At 43.6% G+C, this 25,376-nt stretch overlaps 1 protein-coding gene across 2 annotated transcripts in view; it reads right to left on the bottom strand.

Moving 5' to 3' along the window:
- Positions 1 to 25,376, bottom strand: part of ARMH3 (armadillo like helical domain containing 3) — a 156,437-nt gene that overhangs the window by 96,928 nt on the left and 34,133 nt on the right. For both annotated transcript variants that reach the window (XM_056849571.1, XM_056849572.1), the window contains 5 exons: positions 22,907 to 22,965; positions 21,242 to 21,307; positions 16,959 to 17,028; positions 15,391 to 15,451; positions 13,825 to 13,913 (listed from right to left, as the gene is read on the bottom strand). In XM_056849571.1, the coding sequence (XP_056705549.1) occupies positions 13,825 to 13,913; positions 15,391 to 15,451; positions 16,959 to 17,028; positions 21,242 to 21,307; positions 22,907 to 22,965 (345 nt within the window). The remainder of the gene's footprint in view (positions 1 to 13,824; positions 13,914 to 15,390; positions 15,452 to 16,958; positions 17,029 to 21,241; positions 21,308 to 22,906; positions 22,966 to 25,376) is intronic.

The following is a 25,376-nucleotide window of genomic DNA, read 5'->3' as shown; positions in this document are numbered from 1 at the left end:
AAGCAAAGAAGTGTGCCCCTTTCCACAACTACAGTCACATATTCAAAACAGATTTCAGGCCCAATTGGCCAATAACAGGATGGAGGAATAAGCCAAATATAACCTGCCACAGCAGCAATGGCTGATGTCTTCTGATCTATCAGAAATGTCTTAATATACTGGGGGAGGGGGGAATAGCAGAAAGAATAGTAAGGCCAAAAGGTTCCAATGAGACTGAAATTATTTTACTGGTGTCAATGTGCAGCAGATAGCCCTACAGCTAGAGACAGATGAAATGTTTAGTAACTCATCTTAGTCTAAGAGAACACTTAAGCAAATATGGCAGCGAGGCTATTTCTACCTTGGTCTAGCACATGTGGCTACACCTAAAACAACAATGGGCATATATTTGCAAATATAAATATACAAGCACGGAGCCTGCAAGGAATCATGGGAGTCAAAAGAACAATTTGGAAATCCTATCGCTACCTCTCAAAATTTCCCCTTCTGAGTGGTCAGAGGCTTCATCCAGTTCCTTTCCCTCCTTTATCTGACATTTGGTTGCTCTCTCCATCCCATTCCTTCAAGAGCTCTTTCAAGTCTCTTAACAGTCCATCTGATTAATTTACAAAGTCATATTTGGGGAGTCTCTAGAGTAGACACCCCTACCTTGTATACCGTGGCCTTATTTTTTGCTTTTACGATCCAGTCCGCTTTCCATTAGAGGTAATCTGGGGGCCTGTGAGGATTTACCGAAGAAGGAAACTATTTGAAAATTCAACCAGCTCCCCCCCCAATCCCCCCTTGATAATCCTCTCAGGTGCTCATGAAGGAAGATCTTCCTCCCCCTTTGCCACTTCAACTGACACTCACCTGTTCTCCACATTCCAACCCCAGCCCCTTGGGAGAATTTTTGGTCTTCATGTGCCCATCTTTTGAGGGTTTCTACAGCAATGCACTCGCCACTGACCTTGTGCTACTAATAGATCTCTAAGTGAATCACGTCCTCCATCGATAGGTACAGCTTCATTCACTTGGGCTCTGATTTATGCCCTTGGGATTGTGGACAGGCCTTTAATGCCACAGGGACTCAGCTCGAGACTTCTGACCATAATGTGCTTAAAGGCATCAGCCCTCAGAGCGAAGCAGCAGCTTCAGATGGGTTCCCTCACAGAACCGAGCTGCAGTCAAACATGTTTCCAAGGTAACTAAGCCTCCATGGCGAATGTTGCCATCTAAGGCATTCACCGCTTGGGACTAAGACAGCAGCCTGAGCCTCTGTGATGGCAGCTTACTGGACACTTCCCACTAAGGCTATATCATGCTTTACTCACCTTTGAGAAATGCCACCAACAGAGCCCTGCTGCTGCCTGACTCGACAAACCTTCCAGATTATGGAAAAGATCAGACAGTAGCCAGCAAAACTGTAGCTTCTCTGATCAAAGTACTGCCAAGTTCTGCTTTTTCAGTGGCAGCAATTCAGAACAATTATGCCCTGCCCTATAACAACACTCAACACAAAATTCTTTGGAAACAGGAACTGCTGAGGGGCTAGGCAACTCTTCCCAGCATGGGATTTAAAGTATGTTTGGGTCAACATCTGCACAATAAACTGCCAAGACCGTTATATATTACATATGTATCCCACTCTACCTCCAAGGAGCTCAAGGTGGCATACAAGATTCTCCTCTTCCATTTTGCCCCCCACAAGCACCATGTGAGGTACGCTAGGCTGAGAGAAAGGGATTGGACCAAGGAGCTGTGACAAAAGAAAATCCCTGCTGACAAACATGAACTGAATCTCAGCACATGCATGCAGACCCTGCACATAGGGAAGAGATGCTGTGACTTCTCTCTCCACAAACCCATTGTGAGCTCTTGACCCATCGAACCAGAAATCACCACAGAGACAATCAGATTCCAAGCAGATGGCTTTACTGGTCAAATAGGCAATACAGTGCATTGAGGATAAGATGACAGCTATGGGTTGTCTTGCCCGTTATTTGGAAATATAAGGCAGATAAACGGCGGGAGATTACAAAGCATAATTTCCCAGGAGTGGCGTTCCCAGGCTTTGGTATGTGTAGCCGTCCTTGAAGTCTGGACGGTTCAGCAGAGAAACGAAAGGAAACATCTAAACCGAGATAACAGCCTGACATCCTGCTCCCCTTAAGGCCCCCTCCCATCCGGCAAGGGGGCTGGTCTGTCTGGGTAGGTATTGTGAAAGGCGTTGACGAGTTTGGGGGCAGAGACATCCCGTGCGCGAACCCATTCGTCATAGGCAGGGGGGAAGTGTTTCCAGCGGATCAGGTATTGCAAGGCCCCGTGGTGTATGCGGGAATCGAGGATTTTGGAGACTTCGAAATGTTCCTCCCCCCCCCCACCATTATGGGCTGTTCAGGAGGCGGCTCCGGGTGCCATTGTGGGGAAGCAACATGGGGCTTTAGAAGGCTGATATGGAAAACGGGATGTACACGCCTCAGAGTTTTGGGGAGAGACAGTTCCACTGTGACAGGATTTATGAGGCGGATGATGGGAAATGGGCCAATGTATTTAGCATTGAGCTTATGGCATGGACGGGTGAAGCGCAGGTTCTTGGTGGAAAGGTATACCAAGTTACCCACTTGCAGGTCCCTACCGGGGGAACGATGCTTGTCGGCCTGCGCCTTGTATTTGCGCTTGGCTCGGTCTACGTTGCTAACCAGCCAGGGCCATGTTGTACGGAGGGTGTGTGCCCAAGAGGCAATGTCGGCATCCCCCTCCCCCTCTAATCCTTCTATTGGGGTGATAGGACCGAAGTCCTGTCCATACACCGCATAAAACGGGCTGAAACCTGTGGACTGATGTACAGCATTATTGTAGGCATATTCTGCAAAAGGCAACCGTTCCACCCAGTCATCTTGGTGGTAATTGACATAACAACGCAAATAGCATTCAAGTACAGCATTGACACATTCGGTTTGACCATCCGTTTGGGGATGGTATGCACTAGACAACCCCTGCTCCACCCCCACCAATTTGAGAAAAGCTTTCCAAAACTTAGCCACGAAACTACTTCCGCGGTCGCAGATTATCTTGCGTGGAAACGAATGTAGTCTAAAGACATGTGACACGAAGAGGCGGGCCAACTTCTGAGCGGAGGGGATCCCCGCACATGGAACCAAATGTATTTGCTTAGAAAATAAGTCAGTGATAACCCATAACACAGTTTTTCCCCCGCTGAGAGGGAGATCCGTCATAAAATCCATAGCAATCACTTCCCAGGGTTTGCTGGGTATTTCAAGTGGCTGCAGTAGTCCTGGGGGCTTGCCTTGAGATCGTTTGACTGTGGCGCAAACAGGACAGCTGCGAATAAAAGAGTCAATGTCAGAACGCATTCCCCCCCACCAAAATTGTCTGCGCAACAGGTGAAGGGTCTTTAGGAACCCAAAGTGTCCAGCTGTTTTTACTCCATGAGCCAAGTGTAAGACGTCTTTTCGGAGCGCTTTGGGCACATACAATTTCGAGTCTTTGTACCAAGAGCCTCCTTGTTCGATTACACCAGGAGGCAGGGTTTGATCAGAGCGTTCCATAAGGCATTGTTCCCGAAGGGAATTTAAGAAAGATTCGGAGACGGGAACCCCCCCCCTTGTTTACGGTGGCAGTAGGAGCAGTTATGGGGGTTGACGAGGGGGAAGCGCTTACGTGTGGCGGTGCGCAGACTGCAGGCGGCTGGGCGGCCGGTTGGGTTGGAGGAGCTGGAGCGCCGGTCATCGTGAGCTTCCGTGGTGGGGGCAGCTGGGCGGCCGGTAGGGCTGGAGGAGCTTGTGCGCCGGCTGTGTGCTTCCGCTGGGGCAGCGTCTGGGATCGAGTTTGTACAACCAGTACGGGCAGGGCTTCTCTTTGCGCGGGCGTAAATAAAGAGTCTGTTGGCCGATCGAGTTTCGTCGGGTATTGAGGCAACCGGGAGAGAGCATCTGCGAGAACGTTTTGTTTTCCTGGGACATGCTTCAGGACAAAACGAAACTGAGCAAAGAATTCCGCCCAACGCTGTTGTTTCGCGGATAACTTATGGGTTCCTGTGAGGGCGGCTAGATTCTTGTGATCGGTCCAAACCTCGAAGGGGACTTTAGACCCTTCCAGGAATTGTCGCCATAGAGTAAGTGCATGGTGAATGGCTGAGGCTTCTTTCTCCCAAATGGGCCAGTTCAATTGGGAGTGCGCAAATTTCTTTGAGAAGTAAGCGCAGGGGTGAAGGAGACCATCTGGTCCTCTTTGGAGCAGGGCCCCTCCCATAGCTACGTCGGAGGCATCGACTTGTACAATGAACATTCGATTTGGGTCTGGGTGCCGTAGCACAGATTCCGACGTGAAAAGGCGTTTGAGGGCTACAAAGGCGGTCTGGCATTGATCAGTCCACAGTATCTTAGCGGAGGGTAATGTAGCAGAGCTTCCTTTACCCTTGGTTTTCAGAAGGTCGGTGATGGGCAGCGCTATTTGGGCAAAGTTAGGGATAAATCCGCGGTAGAAATTAGCAAAGCCCAGAAACTGTTGTACTTGCTTGCGGTTGGAGGGAGGAGTCCAATCGAGGACGGATTGGACCTTGGCCGGGTCCATGCTAAGGGGATGGTAGGAGATTATATATCCCAAGAAGGTTATTTTGCTCTGGTGAAATTTACATTTAGCCAGCTTTGCAAAGAGTTGGTGATTGCGCAGGCGGTGCAGAACTTCTCGGACCAAAGTGACGTGCTCGTCCATGGTTTTTGAATAAATAAGAATGTCATCCAAATAAACTACCACTCCGTGGTACAGTAAATCATGGAGGATTTCGTTGATGAGTTGCATGAAGACCCCCGGGGCACCTTTTAACCCGAAGGGCATCACAAGGAATTCAAACATTCCAAAACAGCTAGAGAAGGCAGTGAGGGGTTCGTCCCCCTCGCGGATACGGACGCGGTAGTAGGCTTCTACTAGGTCCAATTTGGAGAATATACGTCCCTCTTGCAGTCGTCCCAAAATATCTGAAATTAGCGGTATAGGATAGGCGTTGGCTTGAGTAACTGCATTGAGTTTTCGGAAGTCAATGCAGAGACGTAGGTCGCCCTCCTTTTTTCGGACGAAAAACGCGGGGGCTGAGTTGGGAGCATTCGACGGGCGAATGAACCCTCTGGCAAGGGTTTTTGTCCAGAAAGTTCCGTAGTACAGTGCGCTCGGAAGTGCTCATAGGGTAGATCTTACTCTTGGTTAATGTGCAGTCTTTCACCACTTCAATTGCACAGTCAGTGGCCCGGTGGGGGGGTAAGGCATCACATTCTTTAATGTTAAAGACATCCGCAAAGTCCTGGTATACATCAGGTAGGGACGGCGGTGATGGGACATCGGAGATTAATGCCGGAGCGGGTGGAGACAGCACCGCAACTTGCTGCCGGTGCTGGTCGCATTTGGGGTTGGCAAAGGAGATCGTGTTCATCTCCCAGTCTATACTGGGACTATGACCTTTAATCCAGTTAATTCCCAGGACCACTTCAAATCGGATAGGGGCTATGGTAAAGTCTATTTGCTCCCAGTGGGAGCCAATTCCCATCGCCACCCCTATAGTGCGATGATCAACTGGGCCCCCCTTGAAATGGCTTCCATCCATTTGGGCAAATTGGACGGGGGCTGGTAAAGCCTCGGACTTGACTTTGAGTGCTGCAAATGTGGCCTCATTGATGAGAGTGCGACCGCAACCGGAGTCAATGAGTGCCTTAACGGGTAGTTGGGGACCACCTTCATAGTGTTGTAAAACTGCGTCCACATAAACGGTGGTTTCCACTTTAGTGGGAGCTTTCGGTTTAGCAGGAGAATCTGCAGAGGTCTGTGGAGACGCTCCACTCACCACAGACCGGAGCCGTTTTTTGACAAATCAAGGGGGGAATCCAGGTTTAAAGCTGGAGAATTCCATGGGTTCTCTTCGTCAGAAGAAGGAAAGTTGTCCCCCAATGGGGCATTTGTAATCCGGGATCCGGCGGGGTCATTCGATGTAGGAAGGATAGATGAATCCTCAACGTGAAGTGCAGAGGATGTGGGTCTTCCCGGCGCTGCGCTGCGGGTGGCCGCGGTGCCTCTGCGTTGAGGTCGTCCTCTAGCTCGGGCTGTCATGCTGGGACGAAAGGGTTCAGGGCGATGTGGGCAGACTGCTGCAAAGTGGCCCAGTTCCCCACAAGTGAGGCAAGCACCTCTTTGAAATCGGGTTTCGCGATCCTGGGGTGGACGCGCAGGTTTCCGTGGATTGGGGGGCAGTGCCTTGGGCTGGGGCTTTTGGACGCTTTTCTCCTTGTTTCTTTGGCGGACAAGGGAAATAAAGCGCCGGCGGCTTTCCACCTCTTCGGCTAATAGGATCCAATCCTCGAGGGTGTCGGGATCACCCCGCATATACGACCAGTTCAGAATGTCAGGGTGTAAGGCTTCCCTGAAATGGTGAATTAGGGTGGCTTCGGGCCAGCCCACAATTTTGCTTGCTAGTCTTTGAAATTCATCGGCAAACTCTCGAACTGGAGTAGAGCCCTGTCTTAGTTGTAGAAGCTCCGCTTTGGCTCGTTCCCCCAGAAAGGGGTCCTCAAACCTCCTCCGTAAGGCAGTCATGAAATTGTTGAGGGAACGGATAGAGCGGGATCGGGTGTCGAACTGGAGGACCATCCAGTCGGCTGCTTTACCTGTCAAAAGGGAAGCCACATAGCGAACCCGGCTGTCCTCTCTAGGGAAGAGCTGTCCTTGTTCTCGCATATAGCTGTCCACCTGATGCAAGAAACAGGGCAGGGTTTCGAGAGATCCATCGTAAGTAGTTTTCAACTTGAGTTGTTTCCAAGGACCGGGTGCCCTGGGTGCAGGTAAAACGGGACCTCCGGGAGCCGGAGGTTGCACAGGCACATTAGCGGGTGGCTGGGCTGGCACTCCCTGAACCGGTACTGCGGCTCCCTGTGGAACGGGTTGTGCCGGGGTTGTCAGGGCCTGCTGTAACTGCCTGTTGTGTTGAAGCAAGCGTTCCATTAGCTCCTGGAGTTGATCAACACGACCAGATAGCTCTCGATTCTGAGCTCATAACAGGTGAACGTCCTCACCTGGGCCACCTGTACGATGAGGTTTGCTTGTCCTAAAACTTGTGGCCCATTGAGAACTGTCCCCATACAAGTCCTCTTCCTCAGACTCCTCAGAGTCTTGGCGTCGTTCCGCGAGGCGGCGTGCGCGTTGGGTCGTGCGCGACGGGGCAAATACCGGGGAAAAAGACAGACCCAATGGAGGACCGCTCCTTCCGGAGTCTTTGGGGCGGCCGCCTGTCCGCGCCCGATCCGCAGCCAACTGCAGTTCTTTATCCCTTGCGGCTTGAGCCTCGGCCTCCGCCTTAGCCGCTTCAGCAGCTTCCCTATCCGCGAGAACTTTTGCGCTTTCAAGTCTCAGAGCGGCAGCTGCGGTAACGTGCGGTTACCGAGATAACAGCCTGACACCCATGAGAAGAATAGCAATGCTATCTATTATCTTTCTCAAACTTTGTTGCAGGATTCACCTGAACTGATATTAATTCAAAGCCTCCTATTAGCAAGACATTTCCATTTGTCACATTGATATTTGTAAGGGGGGTTTAGTCATAGAGAAAGGCAGGCAGTAAGGAGGTACATACAGGTCACTCTGCATACGGAGTGAAGTCATGCATCAAAACCTCTATGAATTCTAGAGGGCTAATTTATAACAGAAGGGGGGATCCCTAAGAGATTTACTGCTTTTTCTTTCTTGATACCAGGCTAGAGTTTCAGAATGCATATACCGGTTGACAAAAAAACAACATGCTAATGAAAATTTCATACAACTCTTTGGGGCAATGTGATAACATATGGTAACTGTATTCTGAGACTTGATAGGGCAAGCTATACAGCTAGATTTGAGTCCAGCAGACCAACAAGATATTTGGGGTATGAGCTTTTGAGAGTCAAAGATCCCTTCATCAAATACAAATACTAGCTATATTTCCTCTGAACTCTCCAAATGCAGCTTTCCCCAACTCTTTCCATGGTACTCAGGAAAAGGAAACAATTTCCATCCTTCCTGCAAAAATCAGAGGCAGGTCTAGAGTTCTCACTCCTACAAATGTTTGACTTTGTTGGGCAAGCAGCAGAATAACTCAATTTATTATTTCTGGTGAGAGTTTTAACTTAGAGGAGGCAGGAGGAGGGAAGGCCACGAAAACTAACTTTGTGCTGTTTTTAAAAAGGAAGCTAAGGGCGTTCCCAGGGGATTTGAAAAACCGGGGGGGGGATCCTTGCTGCAGGCAGAATGCTATTTGCCAGCTTTTACAGAAAGGCAAAAGTTAAAAATAAAAGATAACTGAAATGGCAGTTCACTGCTCCAGAGGCTAGGCCAAGACCATGTGCAGACAAGTGTGAATCCAGACTTAGATTGTGCATTCTCCAACTCTGTCTCCCTAACATCCGCTGACGGAGCTAGCAGTTTATGGTTAGAATTGTAACAGGAGCTAGAGGTGGAGCCTGAAGTAAAGCAAGCAGAAGGAGCCAAAGGCAACAGCTGGATCACCCTGGTACAAGGACCAGCCTACAGCCAGAGAGAACAACCTTCAGCAATTCAGAGAGTCATGTTTGGCAGCAAAAAGCACCAGCATCAACATAAACTGCAGCAAAGGGTCACCAGGGCTCTCTCTGAACCAGGATCTAGTGGAATCCTGTTTCAGACACTGGTTGAGAGAACTACTAACAATGTTAACACTCAACCATGGTTAATATTAGTGAGAGGGACTGACTCTAGAGAACTGGAAGAATGAGAGGACATGATCCGGCAGCCTACTCTCAATCTCTTAAGAAACCAAAATATATCTGTGCTGGCCTCTAGAATGAGGTGGCAAGATTGACTCCATTGTTCTGAAACATCCTCTTCTCTTGAGAATCAGACTGAGCCTCACCCTAGTTTTCAGAAGCTTTAAACTCAATAAAACTGCAGGGGTGACAGAATGACAGCAGAGGAAAACTCATAGCAATGCCAACAGAACATGGATAAGAGCCTATTCTCAGAACCTATCACAGGGCAGCAAAGAAATCTACTTCCTCACCATCATTGCACCCACTCAGAGCATGCTAGTGATGCTGTCTTGGGCAGTCCAGGTCCTTCTACATTCTTGCTCTCAACAACAGATAATTTTGCAAGACACTTTGTGGACAAAATTGCTCATACTTTCTATGTCCTGTACTCCATACTAAAGGCAAATATTTTGAGCATCTGCTGATCCTAGTTCTATGGATACTTTTCAACTTGCTTCTCCTGAGTAAGGGGTTAGCATCTTAGATAGCTGCTTGTATCCTCGACTGTTGCCCCTCATTGGCTATTGAACACTGCCAGGAAAAAAATGAACAAATTAGAGATGCCTTAGAGAAGGAGAGGTCTTTTTGACCAGCTTTAAAGGATTTTTGCCCTTTTGCCTAGGAAGTACCAGCTGGTTCCCTCGTCTTCCATGCTGTTGGACATCAACAAGAAGCTATTGGGAGAGGTCATTCAGAGATTTAGACTACAATATCCTTAATTAAATGATGACATACAGCTCTGTATTGTTCTGAATCCAGAGAGGCAGCAGAAACCCTCAACAGGCATCTGGGCACAGTAAAGGACTGAATTCAGACAAAAACAGAAGTGCTGTTGGTCAGGAGTAAAGTCCAAAAAGTACAGTTACAGCCTGTTCTAGATGGGGTAGCATAGCCCTTGAAGGAGAAGCCTAACAGCGGGATGTGTGTGTGCTGGATTCCTAGACTTTGCCCTGCTGTTTGAGAAACAGGTAGCACAGGTAACCAAGAGTTCCTTTTCCAGCCTATGCTGCTTTACTAGCTGCATCCATTCCTGGAAATAGCAGATCTGGCTTTGGTCACACGTTAACAGTATTCTAACCTTGATGTTGCCAGGGCATGTGTGACCAAAGACAGATTTGCTGTTTCCAGGAATGGATGCAGCTAGTCAAGCAACATAGGCACATGTTTTATGTGCGTCTTTGAAAATAGTTTAAAAAGTACAAATGGTAGAGAACATGGTGGCCCAGGTACAGTTTGGGCTCACCATTGGGATCATCTCTCTCCTATTCTATATGCTGCCTCCCAGTTTGTTTCCAGGTCCAATTCAAAGTTCTGGTGCTGAACTTTAAAGTTAAACGGCCTTACTCCGGGAACCTGAGGGACCACCTACACCTATAAGACCCTGTATGTAGCTTGAGACCTTCAAGAAATGGCCTTCTCCATGCACCAACTCAATGTGCACGAGGGGAGATTAGTGAACATGCAAGAGATAACTCCCTCTGCTGTGCCCTCTGAGCCCCCAGGAGACCAAGTTAACACAATGGCTTTTTGGAGAACTATTAACTGTTCTTTTCCAGAGGGCCTTTGAGAGGGACTAAATCTTTCTCACCCCTCCACAATGGATTGTTTTTATGCCAGGTTTTAATTCATTGTTTATTCTAGGCTTTCAGTACGCTTTGGTTATTTGGTTTATTACTGCTGATGTTTATCAAGAAGTCATGTGTTCAGCTGTAGGTTAGAACTTCATTTTGGTCACTGCGGCTTTTTGTTAACTTCTGCTGACTTAATTTTGCATTGTTAATGTTACTGTTTTAAATGCTTATTGTTTTAAATTATCATATTTGTTGTAAACCACTGTGTGCATTTAAAGCAGATTAATAATAATAATATTATCAGATAACTCCCTAAACTTTGTTAACAACAACCATCTCAGAATAAATCAGCCCAGACGAAATCTAATCTAGACTAATGGCTCTGAAAACAGAAAAAGTTAACTGTGCAAATTAATTAATTCATTATGAATAAGTACTACTTTAGCCTTCTACCTGCAGGCTTCTCAATAAAAATTTCCCATTAAAGTCTACCTCTGAGATAAAGGAACATATATTTGACAAATTAGAAAAGGCTCTGAAGAGAGCAATAAAGATGACAAAGGGCTTGGCTGGGAAAGGAAATGTACAAGATAAAGCTAAATGAATTGGACATTTAATCTGGAGAAGCAAAGCCCAGATGGGAAGGTTAGGGTGCTATTTTAATGGTTATATAAATCTACTATGCAACAGCAGATATCATAAATAACTGAACTAACTCTGATGTCACAGTCTTTTATTTGCACTTTAATGCTGACAGTGAACAATTCCCAAAGCTCATGTAGTTGGTTGAACTGATGTCCCGAAGCCCTCAAATCCCTCAGTGCCAATACTCTGTTCCCTCCTTAGTCTAAGTTACTGGTTCCCAACCGGGGGTCCATGGACCCCCAGGGGTCCACGAGAACTAAATTAGGGTCCGCGAAATAAAGTTATAAACCAATAATAAATTAATATTTTCAATTAAAAGTTCTCTATTATAAAATATATATTCAAATATTATTCTAAGTTTAATGTTTAACAGTTATGATTAAAGTTTATTTTCAAATTCTCGGAATTTTTATTTTGAACCTTGGGGTCCCTGCACCGAACAAAAAAGTCCTAGTGGTCCCTGGTCAAAAAAAGGTTGGGAACCACTGGTCTAAGTAAAAGGGTATAAAGAGTTACCCCTCAGCCCCACTTTTTGCAGCTGGTTTGGGACTCATCCTGTTACCCCAGCCTCACAGTTGGTCTCTCACTTTTCTGCTTCATGGACCTGTCTCTGCATCTCCCCCTCAGTCAGTTTCAGATCCTAATGCTGCTTCTTTGCTGCACAGGACAATCAGGCCCTTCGCTCCAAGAGCAGGTTTGTATGTCTCTCCCCCACTTTTCATTTTATTCCCCAGTAGATAGGCAGCTTTGCTAGGGAAAGATTTTATGTTGCATTACTTGATTTTTTTCCTTTCTGTAATTTTATTTTTTACTCTACCATATTAATTTGGCTTCTTTTCTGTTCATAAAATAAAAACCCGTTCTGTTTAAGAATCTTTTCCCACTTGTTTTTTCCGAGTGTTGATCTGAATCTGGACACAGTCTAGATCCCAAGTACTGAAGCATCCAAAATACACATGTTTGTTCCATGAGAGCAAGGGGATGCCTTTGCACGTTGCGGCCCTGACACATGTAGACCTGTTTGGGTAACACAATGGCATGGCCAAGCCCTTTGTGGGTAGCCATATTTTCCAAATAAAGCAACTGAGAAGGGTAGGATTTGATTTCTCCACTTTTCCAGACCTAGTATTCCACGGCCTGCATATCACAAATAGTGTAGCATCATGGTGTCTCAATGACAACTTAAGGGCAGGAAGGAATCAGTTTCCTAAAGTAGTAGCAGTGGGTTGTTTGTTAACTAAGGTACAGGAACTAGCCACACTAAACACCAATCAAGCTGCCACACAAGAGTGATCAAAACATATTTCTTGGGGAAAGGGATTATTTATAAATCGACTCCGACTGCAAAGTATCAGCTGCATCCTCTAGAGAGAGGCCCATGGATTCAAAGAGTGTCCTAGAAACAGCTGCTCCTCTCTCACAAATGAATGCACCATACCACCTCAGGATGTGCCACACCAGAATCTGCGGGCGCGGCAGGCAATTATTAAGGGACACCGCTTGGGCTGGCAGGCTTACTGTCCATTAGCCAAGGAAGCAAAAAAACATTTTGCCAAAGGAGAGCTGGGGAATGTCAATATACAATACAAGGAGCTTTTTCAAGAAAAAGCAGAGATGTGCCCAGCCATACAATGCCACAGGGAGAAGAAATGCCTGCTGTGAACCTGGCAAAGAGCTGGAAGAAATGGACACATTGTGATCTGCCATTTGAATGCTGAATTTAACAAGCAATTGTGCTAACTCCCCCACAGTCCCCTGTAAAACTATCCTAGCATATGGGACTTTTGTGAAGGCAATTTAAAGTGCCAGCTTGTCAGAAGCCTTTATGACATGGGATGTCCTGAACTGAATACAGAATTCAAAGTTACCTCACGCCATAAATTACTTGTTCTGCACCATGAGGTTTTCCACATCATTGTCTTCTATTATTTCTTTCTACTTGTTCAGTCAAAGACATTCGCTATATCATCTGCTCAGTTTGTACATCCTGAGCCTCTCAACATGTCTATGACCTTGTGTCTAATTTTGTAATTTTATATTTACACACACTCATACATCTTACCAAAATAGGATACACTTCTAGTTCTAATTTCTCAGACTTCACATGCGCTTTAACTATGTCTAAAACAAGATGTATTTTAAAACCACAAATTCAAATTATAGTCACAAATTAAAGCTAAAGTGTTGTTGGCTTTGATATCAATTGAAACTAAAGAATTCTCAACTTCTACTATTGCACATTAATCATCAGATCTATATATCTAATAGCAAAGCATGGCCTCCATCTGCGGATATCTAAATCCACGGCCACTTTGACACAAAGGAGACTTTTCTACAAACATGAGGGACCCCTCAGATTTGCAGAAAAATCTGAAAGCTTTTAAAAACTGGATCAGGGAGTTTAAATCTCCCCAAATGGAAGACTATTGCCTGCGCATGTGCACACAATGTGCCTTTTTTCACTAGTGGCTGGAGGTGCTGACTTTGATGGACTGAGGGTCTAGTTCAGTATAAGGAAGTTTTGTGTGTTCATGTGATCTAGAGATGTGTTGTAATTCTGGGAGATCTCCAGACCTCACCTGGAGGATGGCAACCCTACTGCCCCCACACACATGACCTTTCTTGCTATACCCCCTAATTCTACTTGCTGAAGAAATCATCCATCACAGCAAACTGGAGGGTGTTAATGTACAATGCACTTAAATTATTTTAGTAACAACTCATTCTAACACTACTAGCACTATACTTGTGAAAAGATAAGAAGGAACAATTGGCCTTGGAAGGGGGAGAAAGACCCAAACATTTACCTGACCAGAGCTCTCTCCAAGTGTAATGAAGCCTCACCCTGCATTTCTTCTGGTAGCAAAGCAGCTTGTGCACTATCTGAATACAGCGCCTGGAGAAGAGACAGAGGAAAGCCTGATATAATCAGCAGCATAGACTTGTGATAAATGACTATAGGCGAGAAGACACTTTCAAGAGTCAGCGGCATAAAAGGAGATACCAGGAGGCTCCATGTAGATGACTGCTAACACAAGCACTGCCCTCAAAATTACTGCATATTTCACTAGTAGGCCCAATATGGGATTGAAAGACCAAGTACATATATTAGTATGTAAGAAAGGACTCAAATGTTAAAGGAGAAAATGAAGCAGAGAAGGTAGCCAGAAGCTTATTGAAAGTAAATTGCAACAAGACATGTACAATTAGCTGGCAATTAGGATGAAGAGGATAGACTGAAATTAATACTAGATTATATTTAAAACATATAACCTGAAGGGGAAGAAAGTAAAATGGAGCATATTGTGGGAGCTCTCTTGTTTCTGGTTTGGAATTTGGGCCATTCATATGCTAGGAATCAGAATCAGATAACCTTTATTGGCATAATATATGCTAGGAATATAGCCTTCATCAGCACTAATGGTCATATTTTATATGTAGGTCTTATATCCTTTTATGAACATTTTAAAGGCTTTAGCTGATTTGCCAAAGTATCTCTCAGAGAGCTAACAGAATTTCCAACAGCCACACAATGGTGCAGAGACAAAAAAATTCCTCTATAGGATACACATGAAGTAAAAATAGTCTACTAGACTGGACCACTGTGTGACAGTCCCGCTATTTTATTACATAGGTGGCAATATGCTACTACTACTGAGTGGGCCAACCCAAGCTGAAGGTGGAGAAGGTCAGCCTTTATTTTCACTTCTAAAGTAACACCACCATCTCTCTAACAGGATGAGAGCATTAAAGGTGCTTGAATGTTGCACTTGTGAGCCAAGCGTTTGTGTTGAAATGCCTGTATTTAGAATCTCAAGGGTAAGTAGCTCCTGTCAAGTTCTATAGAGATTTTTAATTTAAGCATAGAAGTTTAAGGAAATATCTAGTTTCAGGCTGTATCTACAGTATCACAAAAATATATATAGTAAACAGCACTGAGATCTGCACTTGGTGTAACCAAGGTATCAAGTAGTAGATTTTTGTGAGCATTGATAGTGGGTTTTTGTGTGTACCTCAAATGTGTTTTTCATTTTTTTGAAAGCCAATTACAATTTTATTTTACCCTCTCTGCTGGGGAATGTTTCAAACTTCCATTTTCTTTTGTATTCTCTTCATGCTATTTTATATTTCATACTTGCTTAGTGTTTTGAAATACTTTCAGGCTTAAGGCTACATCGTAAGCAAATGAGGGAGGCTTTCACAGAAAGAATAGGAATTCGTTTCATTTTCAATTTCTTGGCACATTAAACAAAAGCATAAGACTTAGTTACAGGGAAGGCTTGTGCCGCCCTACCCTAGTAAAAAAATAAAAGCGGATAAAACTATTCATAAAATCTCAGGATGGTTCCGGGCCCCAGCCAGTTGTTACTTACACATAAAGATCCATGGGAAATTCTTTCATCATGTGTGTTATGATGAACTCCACCATCAGATCTAAAAGAAATCACCACAAGATTATAAATGGCCTAGGATTTGTACCAAGGGTTCCACATCGAACCCTAGTTTCAAATTCATAGGCTATGAACTCACTCTAGTTAACCTTTTACTGTTAATGCAACCATAAAGACATACCGTGGTTGTGAGCAGTGGATATAATGTGCATGAAAGGGGGAAGGAGCAGGGTGGAAGGAGTTCACATCCACACAGTCCACTGCTTATTCTTTACATGTGATTTGAGAAATGGGAAATATATCAGCACTGGTCCCTAGCTAATCCAAACCCAGGATGAGCCAGAAGATCGAGCAGGTGAATTCAAACTTTTTTCAAAGATCCCAGAAAGATCTGATGGGAAATGCATGCTTTATGAAGTATTTATGAGAATGCTGGTTACATTCCATCTTAGTCTACCTTCCACATTTTTATAAATGTCAAGATTTATTTTTGATGCCTAGAATTGCACTCTTATTTCCTTTCCACCAATGGAAAACTAAAGGAGAACAACTGCCATAATAAGGGGTAATATTTTTAAACCAGAAAAGGCAATGGAGAGGGATAGCCTTGTATCTACAGAACATCAAAGTGCCATAAATCAGATAGAAAGCAACAGTTAAAATTGTTCATCTGCTGCTCAGTTAGTAGAGATTAACAATCTGCTCAATTGCAAAGTTTCAGAACTGCCATTCCTATTCCAGATACAAATCTGTGTATTCCTGGCTGGATGAAAAGAGACAAACATTTTTGGCAACCAGCACCAACATTTTCCACCAAAGATGAAAGAACTGCAAACTGAAAAGGGACTCCAACGGTGCTTTAATTCAATCTCTACACTGCCTCATCCAGACAATTATTTAAATAACCCCAACAGTTTGCTTTAACTTCATATGCAAAGCCCTTGCCCGACATATTAAAATGCATCGTTGTTTGTGAAAATATTTAGAATATTTTTCATTACATTGCAACCAGCTTGAGACTGAGTTTCATATTATCAGAAGAAAGCAAACAGGGAGGGCAGGAGCAAGAGGTGTTATTTATTTACATTATTTATAGTCTGCCTTTTTCACTGAGACTCAAGGGAGGTTACACAATGTAAATCAGTGCAACCAATAGAACGATACATCTAATCAGCAACGTAATAGGACTATGAGCAGAAAATTTTTGAAACCGAGCTGTAGTCTAAACAAAGCATAAGTATTAAACATGACTGTTGAACAATGCACAACACTGTATTACATCAGTAGACTCACAGTGCGTATTCCTGAGCCAATCTTTTATGCCGTAGCCCTATTCCCTTTATAAAAACATCTTTCTGAACAATTCTGTTTTATGTACTTTGTGAAACACCAGGCATGGGGGCAACTACAGAGAAAGCACGTGTATAGGCTACACTGAAAAAGACACACATTTCAGAATTAACAACGAATGGGCAAGAAGTCCCTTATGCCAATTACTTATCCCTCCCACACTGGACATGCTGCTGTCCAAGCCTGGCAAGCAGACTTACCTAGCACTGCACAAACCAGAGGCCGACAGGGAAGGTTTTTATCGGCGGCTTTCTTTCTGTGTCTCATAGGCTTCAAAATACAGAGATGAAATAATCAAATAATGCCAAGGCAATGATATCTTAGAATGCACTGTTGCAGTTCCTTTTTAGGCCAAAAAAGGATGGTTTTACCCCATAATTGTGCCCAGCTACTTCACTGATTTGTCTTAAAGTAAAGAGCAGGATGCCCACCAGCTGGGCTTTGTCCAGATATTAGCCCTCCTACATTTTTATCTACCAGCTGGGAAGAAAGGGAATTGCATAGAAAAACAGCTTCCATCACCAATTGACATGCCCCCAAAAGCTATGATGTAGACGTTTTTTTTGGTGATCAGGCTGATGCCCTAGCTACACAGAAATTAAAATTGTCCTTGATATTTCCATGAGGAGGCAGCTGACAATCACATTCCAGGAAACAGTAAGCAGTGGCCCATGGACTTTGCCATGTACCCTTTATCACCTGCCTATACCGGTAATATTTCCTCCCCGAATCTGACAGATCAAATACCTAGCACTTGGCAATACATAAGGTAGGCTCAAATTCTTGTACCCACCTTTCCTGTAGCCACCTTCAGCCACACATACACACATTCTGATGTCCCACTTTAAAACTATGGGGATTGTATGCTATCTCAGCAAAATCAGCTCATCATTTCCTATCATGATTAGAAAATGCAGATTCCTAGCAATATTGAACCTTAGGCCTAGCTCTATACGTTAACATCAATGCAGAGTTGAAACTAGAAAAGGTAGAATGAACTTTTATTTTCCTGTCTGAAGTGCCTATTTGATTGACACCCACCTCTGTGAGTGTTTTACCAAGAGAAATATTGGGGTTGGGGGAGGGTTTAACTTATTTTTAAGAATAGTGCTAAACTGCAACTAAGCAATAACAACATGTTCCTAGATACTCTGCAATGTGGCTGATTTGGATTAAAATACAGGAGGTTGAAAAGACCCAGCACTTACAGAGAATGGTAGCAGAACTACCATACTATATATCCGCCTGAATCATCTCCCCGCAAGGTACATCCCTGTCTTGAGGAAAGAGATACAGACAGTCCACAGTCGTTTGATAGCAGCAACTTTCTTCTGGGACACAGCCAAGAGGAGTAGTTTTTAGCCACAGCTTACACAGTTCCTTATGTAAATGGGAACAGCCAAACTCTCTTTGATGTGCACTTCTGATAAAGGGTATGGGAAGAATGCCACCCTGGCTTTTGCCTCCATTTCAGCCCTCCCATCAACAAGCAACATGTGAAAAGAAGCTCACATGAAAATTAAAAACAGCTATTCCCCACTACAGTCCATGAGGCAACCAAGAGTCAAAATATTGTCGAAGGCTTTCACTGTCAGAGTTCATCAGTTCTTGTAGGTTATCTGGGCTGTGTGACCGTGGTCTTGGTATTTTCTTTCCTGACGTTTCACCAGCAGCTGTGGCAGGCATCTTCAGAGGAGTAACACTGAAGGACAATGTCTCTGTGTCAAAGTGTGTTGGAAGAGTAATATATATTACCTTGATACTTACAAGATAATGATTAGCACATTACCTTTGATTCTTTTGCAGGACAATGACTCAGCTCAAACCCAACCCCCTTCCGACTATATATATTACTCTGCCAACACATTTTGACACTGAGAGACATTGTCCTTCAGTGTTACTCCTCTGAAGATGCCTGCCACAGCTGCTGGTGAAACGTCAGGAAAGAAAATACCAAGACCACGGTCACACAGCCTGGATAACCTACAAGAACTGACAACCAAGAGTCCTTCAACATATTATCAAACTAGAACAGGCAGGTATCTGGATTGTGCTTTGGACATCAAATGGCTGATTTACTGTGAAGGCCCAGACCATAGTTTGCAAATATTCCAAATACCGAGGGGACAAGTTTTCAGAATGCCTGCAGTTCAGCTTACTTGGCTCAGTGGCAGACCATCCGCTTAGTATGCACAAGGTCCAGGTTCAATCCTTGGCATCTCCGGTTAAAAGGACCAGGCAGGAGGTGATGTAAGAACTCAGCCTGAGACCCTGGGGAGCCACTGCCAGTCTGAGTAGGTAATACTGACATTGCTGGACCAGTGATCTGATTCAGTATCAGGCAGCTTCATGTGTCCCAGAAGCAAGCCTGGCTGGAATTAAAATCTCATATATGCACCAATAACAGGGATGGCATAAAGTTTTTATATCTGTAGACTCTGATGGAGCTGCCAAACTTTTATCTGCCAAACAGATACGGGAATTTGTCAGCAATGGCTCTTGCTGCCACTGCAGTATTGTGACCTGGAAATTATACGAACATATGAAGTTGCCTTATATTAAATCAAGTCACTGGTCCACTGGGCTCAGCATTCTCTAGTCTGACAGCACCTCTCTGCGGTTTCAGGTACAGCAAGCACCTGCTACCCAAGTTATTTTACCTCACGATGCCAGGGATTGAATCTGGGACCATTTGCATGCCAGCCATGCATTCTTCCACACGATCACAACCCCATCCTGAAGAAAAGTGAAGACCAAGATGCAATATGGAGAGGGGGCTGAATTTTACATATAGATGTGAGCCTAACAGCCACTTCTTTAGCTACACCTGGCCTTAAAGAAAAACATTACTCTTTTACCACCAGGTAAAGACAGTGAGACACTGGTAATACAAATACACATTGTGAACAGACCTTACGTATAAAATTGCCATACATTTTGTATTATAGATTCCTAGATTAACAAAATTACTACAGAAAATGGACTGAGACCACTGCAATGTAAAATACACTATGATATAAATTCTACAGAGATCCTTTATTGTTTTGCAACAAATATATGGCTAATGGGTAGTCAGTAATTTTGTCTATTTGAAGAAACTTTCATCAGATGCTAAATTCCTTGCAAAGCCTCAACATTTTACATCAAAAACCAAACGATACACAAGGCCTTACAAAGTCTATACACCAAATTGCATATGTTGGTATGTATCAATGACCTTTTTCCAGTTTTACAATGCAGTTTGCTGGCAGGTACTAAGACAGCAACTCTGTGGATGCACACTTTAGTCATTTTTATAATCTCTTGAGAGCCTCAACACATACTTTCCTCAATGAACAAAATCTTGCTAACAGTGGGAACAGGCAAACCCTCCTGCAAATCCCTCAATTAACCATCTTAAGGACAGCCTGTCAGACTAACAACCTGTGTCACTGCATTGTTAAAATCATTTTCTCATCCCAGATTTTAGTACTATACATAGCACTCCAATTTAATCAATTACTAAAGTAGCATGACATGAGTTTGCTCTGATTCCCAGAAAACAAAAACATCGACACGTTTATTTACCCAGGTTTGTTCAGATTAGCATGGGGGGCAGGGGCTTTTGCAATTGTTTTTGTGGCTTATCTGCAGCCATATATTAGTCTGAGTCTTTTCAGGATTAATTTATGAAGACTGAATGAATGAGAATTACAACTACAACTTTAAGTACTCTAAAAACCTAGCTCATTTAATATGCTTATGTACTTCATATATACCCCACCCTTCTCTGCAATGTCTCAAAGCAGCTTATATTGTTATTTTCTCCTCCATTTTATCCTTACAACAACCATGTGAGGTAGGCTGAGTGTGTGTGATTGGCCCAAGGTCACCTTGCAAGCTTCCATGGCAGAGAAGGGATCTGAACCTGGCTCTCTAGAGCCTAGTCCAACATTGCACAACATTCCAACATTCATCAGTGTGTGTCTTGTAGGTTCTTTAAATGCTAAAAGTAACTGTGGTAACAGAGCAGTTAACCCTCCCCCCAGTATTTTTCCAATTTACACTGTCTCATGCAGCTACCATTTGCCCTGCAGGAAGCAATATAGAAGTACAATATGGCTATATATTTCACCCAAGGATCATATAGCAATTCTGAGGGATAATTTATTCAGGAAAGGAGGGGGTTAACCTTTCATTCTTCATGCTGCAGCACTTGTCAAAATTTCCCCTTCCCTCAAAGCTCTTCGGGTGCAGCCAGCTTCTAGTTTAAAGTGAAACACTACGGTTTCACTACCAGATAAATAAAGTGAGACATATTTTAGCCTCTTTAAAAAAAACCACATCCAGATCGTGTATCTACTGTCTGACTCCTAGTCTTACCATGCATATCTGATGCCAAAACAACTACTTGCCTGGAATAACACAAAAGACATGAGCAGCTAATGATTCTAAAATTATTTCCGACCCTGATAAAGCACAACTCTTAATGAGGAATACTCACCATTCTGTGGAGGTTTACTCGGAAATTCATGTTGTCATCATGCAGAAAAGCATTAGCATACTGGTCCTATCAAAGAAAGAAGCATCAACACGCATTTGAATGCTAAACAGAAGTGAAAAGCAATATTCAAACTGACAACTACAGGTAAACAGCCTGATAAAGACTTTCAAGTAGACCCCCACACATCATTTGTGTACACTCAAGAACTCCTGGCTTCCTGGACAAAATATGCAGTTTAGTATAAAAAGCATGTCCTTGAGAACAGCAGCATCTTTCAAAGTACTCTCAAATTAGGAGCAAAGCCACCTGTCAGAACTCTGCATGAAGTTCAAGACCCTTCATCCAGATTCTGGAGCTCCCCTCTCGCTAATGACCCAGATTGCTGAGACAATAACTACAAGATCATGATTCCACCGTAGTCTTTTTATTCTCCAACTTAATGAAATTAAGCTCCTAGGAAGAGGTCCAGCCATAGCCCAGCCATTGTCAAGCTGAGTATGTGCAATCAAACCGCTGCTCAGCCTTTGCCAGACCAGACCAAGTTGATCTTCTGTGCCGATAACTCAATCACAAACACCTTCAGCGTGGTGTCCTCACAGGACATGTGTCTGACGCAACACAAAAAGAGGATGCTCTGAGCAGTATGGGACTTACACATGTACTGATTTGGGTAACATTTCCCTCCCCTCCCCACCTAAATGACCAGGTTCTCCACAGATCAACAGAATAGCTTTAACACTTATGCATGCTGTTAACTTCACATCTGCTCATCCTAATTCAAAGGATCAGGACATTATAATGTGCTTGCAGAACTCAGCAGAAAGTTTCTCCTCTTTTCTGTAGTAATGCAAGAAGAAAGCTTTATGGTGGCATTTTGATGGACCCATCCATCACCAGAGGAATTATTACAGGTTGGAAAATGGCTCAGCAGCTCTCAGCCCTCAGGCACAGCTCATTCTAAGAACAACTCTAAATCAAGTCACGTTCTGTATAAGGCACAGCGAAATACAGCAATAAATACCCACTCCCTTTCATTCCATGGTCAAACATGCCCTGTACAGACACAGGCAATAATTTTTTTGTCTCCTGTTATCTACATGCCACTCAGGTGACAATTGGGGGAGCTAATTGCTGACATTTCTATGAAATAAAACAGCCACTTCACAGTATCTTGATATACTTTGAAAAACAAATTGCTGCAGAGCACTGATAGAGAGTGAGCTGACATGAGTAAAAGGACAGTCCTTTAATGCTACAACAAGCAAAACCAAATCCTGCCTATTAGACCTTGGGTTTAAATTTGCACTTCCATTTTCATTTAAAAAAAATGAGATCTCCTCTTGGAGGTTGGAATGATCCAAGGCACACCAAAGTCAAAAGCTTTCCAGTTCCAATCATTTCTGCCCAAGCTATCCTCTCTCTAACTGGCTTGCCTCGGTTGTACTTGAACAAAGCGTATCTCTTCTTGCACTATGAGTAGCAAATCAAGACTAGAGTAGCAGGACTTGTTTGGTTTTCAAAGTCTCAGCAAATTATATCTGCAGTGGTTGAAAATTCAACTTCCAAAAGAAAGAAGGGAGAAAAAATGCCAGCATAGTGCCAGGTCACGGGGCTAGAGACTGATGCATATCTAATGAGACGGGGGGCACAGGCAAGAGGGCTTACCTCGGCTATGCAGGTCAGGATAATCAGACAGAGCTTGCCACTATGGAGCCGGTGTTCGTCTGCAAATGAACAACAACAGGTCCCACATGAGCCACTAAACCTTGATGTGCCAAAGGGTCAGTATGCAGATCAGGAAGCACAGAGCCTCATGGGCTGAAAAAGAGTCAGAGGTGAGGCACCAGCAGCTTTTCTCTACAGCTCAAAGCTGTTACTCTAGCAGAGAAACTACAGAACCCCAGATGTCTATAACAAAGGCTTTTCCTATCAAGGCCAAGGTTGGTTTCACACTGTCCAGTCTCTTATCTTTTTGCATCTCCAACATTATATTGTCTGCTGTTTTTTGACGTGTTGCCTATAAGAAAAGGCCAATTACCAATCTACTGATGGTTTTAGATTAATTTGCAAATAGTAGTCAATGCTAGTTCTTGTCTGACAGCATAACAAACTCTTAAAGACCTATACTGCTAAGCGATCACTGGTGACAAGAGGTAACAAAAACCTTTAAAGTATGCTATCCTGTGCTCTAATAAAATACCTGATTTACTCAGATATGGAAAAAGAGGACAGGTGACTACTGCTAAGAGAACAGGGCTTCCTTGGCCGCACATAGTATTACTAATCCCCACACTTTAGGGCTCCATTCTGTGCTAGTCCACTGTCTGTCTACATAGCTGACAGTGATACTTGCATGGGCAGCTAGGGTGCAAATATGCCTTAGACATAAAAGGTTTCTTATGTAGTGGAGATTATAAATCTGCTCTTCTTAGAAAAGTCACCAAAAAGGGGGTTTTGTTAACTTCCTGTACTATGACTATGTCCTCATTTTACCTGTATCTCAAAGCAGAAGATAGATTTCGGTTTGCCCTTTGAAAAAGAAGAGCTGGTTTTTATATGCTGACTTTCTCTACCACTTAAGAGAGAATCAAACCATCTTACAATCACCTTCCCTTCCCCACATCAGACATCCTGTGAGGTAGGTGGGGCTGAGAGTGTGACTAGCCCAAGGTCACCCAGCTGGCTTCATGTGGAGGAGTTATACGAAAGGGATGGTGATAGACAACTACTAGTATATATTTAAGTACAGGTAACATGATGGGTATCAAGTGAAAATGATTTGAAAAACAAAAATGCTCTTTTTTCTGGCACAGCCAAGGAAGTAGCCCAAGAGAGCTCTAATACCCTAGAGCCCTGTTATCTTTTCATAGCAAGATCTCGAGGCTTATCGTTCTGGTGCTGCCAACAGTCATATCTCTTCCTTGGGGATTACATCGTAAGTATTACTGCTCTATGCCAAGCACTTGCACTATAAATTACTGATATTACAAGTGACGTGCTACGTTCAACAGCACATTCATTGGCCATAGTTCGGCTGATACGTATAGCAATGCTCTGTATTTCAGCATCAGAACAACTGACTACTCTTTGCACGCCCTAAGCGCATTACGAAAGTGGCACAGTTCCCCTGAGAGGGATCCTAATTTTAACCTAGTGGAGCGGATGGGGAGAAAGTGGGGGGGGGGAGTTCTCATACCAAGACAGTTCTACGCAATCAGGTGCCTCACTGAAGCGTGCTTCCTCCTTGTCTTTAGCAAAGGAAAAGTAGGACTAAGGAACCTTTAATGAATGGGAAATGTCAGTATGAGGGTGGTGGCTAAGGAAATGTATTTAAAAAGTTGTGGCTACCTCACCAAGCACTCCATATTGCTAACAATCAATAGCAAAAAATCCTATTAAGCTGGTATGGCTAGAGAACCAAGAAACCAAAGAAGTAAAAAAAAGATGCCAGGTGGCAGCTTTATTGTCATGCAAAGCCCCTATGCATTTCACCGTACAAGCTTCATCAGCAGGTTCTACAAAAACATAATTTTACATTAAATACAAATAGTAGAAGGACCCCACAATAAAGATTACAAACTGCTGAAATGAATATTAATTAAAAAGACAGGATAAAATTAAACTCAAGAAAAGACACACATTAATCAGAATACAGAATAAGGTGAACAGTCTATAAATTGGACATGAAGCAAGACAATACAAATATATAAATATATAAAGCAAATATTGACCAGAGAGGTCATTTTGTACTGAACCTTTCCACAGCAATGAAGTTCTATTACTGTGTGGAGAATGACACAACATTTTTAATATAGAGATTAGCTATGTAAGGTCAGGATTCTCAGATCAGAATTTAACCCATTAGTCTGCAATCTTAAAATCCACTCAATCCTTTTTTTTAATAAAGGTTTTTAATTATGATGGTATGATTTATATAAGCCCCCAAAATGAAAACAGTGGGTCCATGTTCTTTTTCAATAAAATGTTGTCCCAAAGGGGCACTAGCTGTTCTGTGAAGTATGTTGCTATGTCCAATTATTCGTAACTTTAATCTTCTAGAGGTATTCCCTGCATATACTTTATTGCAAGAACATCCGATGGCATAAATAACCTTATCTGAATTACACGTTGTATA

Source organism: Euleptes europaea, chromosome 5, assembly GCF_029931775.1.
Source record: "Euleptes europaea isolate rEulEur1 chromosome 5, rEulEur1.hap1, whole genome shotgun sequence".
Classification (NCBI taxonomy): Eukaryota; Metazoa; Chordata; class Lepidosauria; order Squamata; family Sphaerodactylidae; genus Euleptes; species Euleptes europaea.
This window is presented reverse-complemented; position numbering and strand designations above follow the sequence as displayed.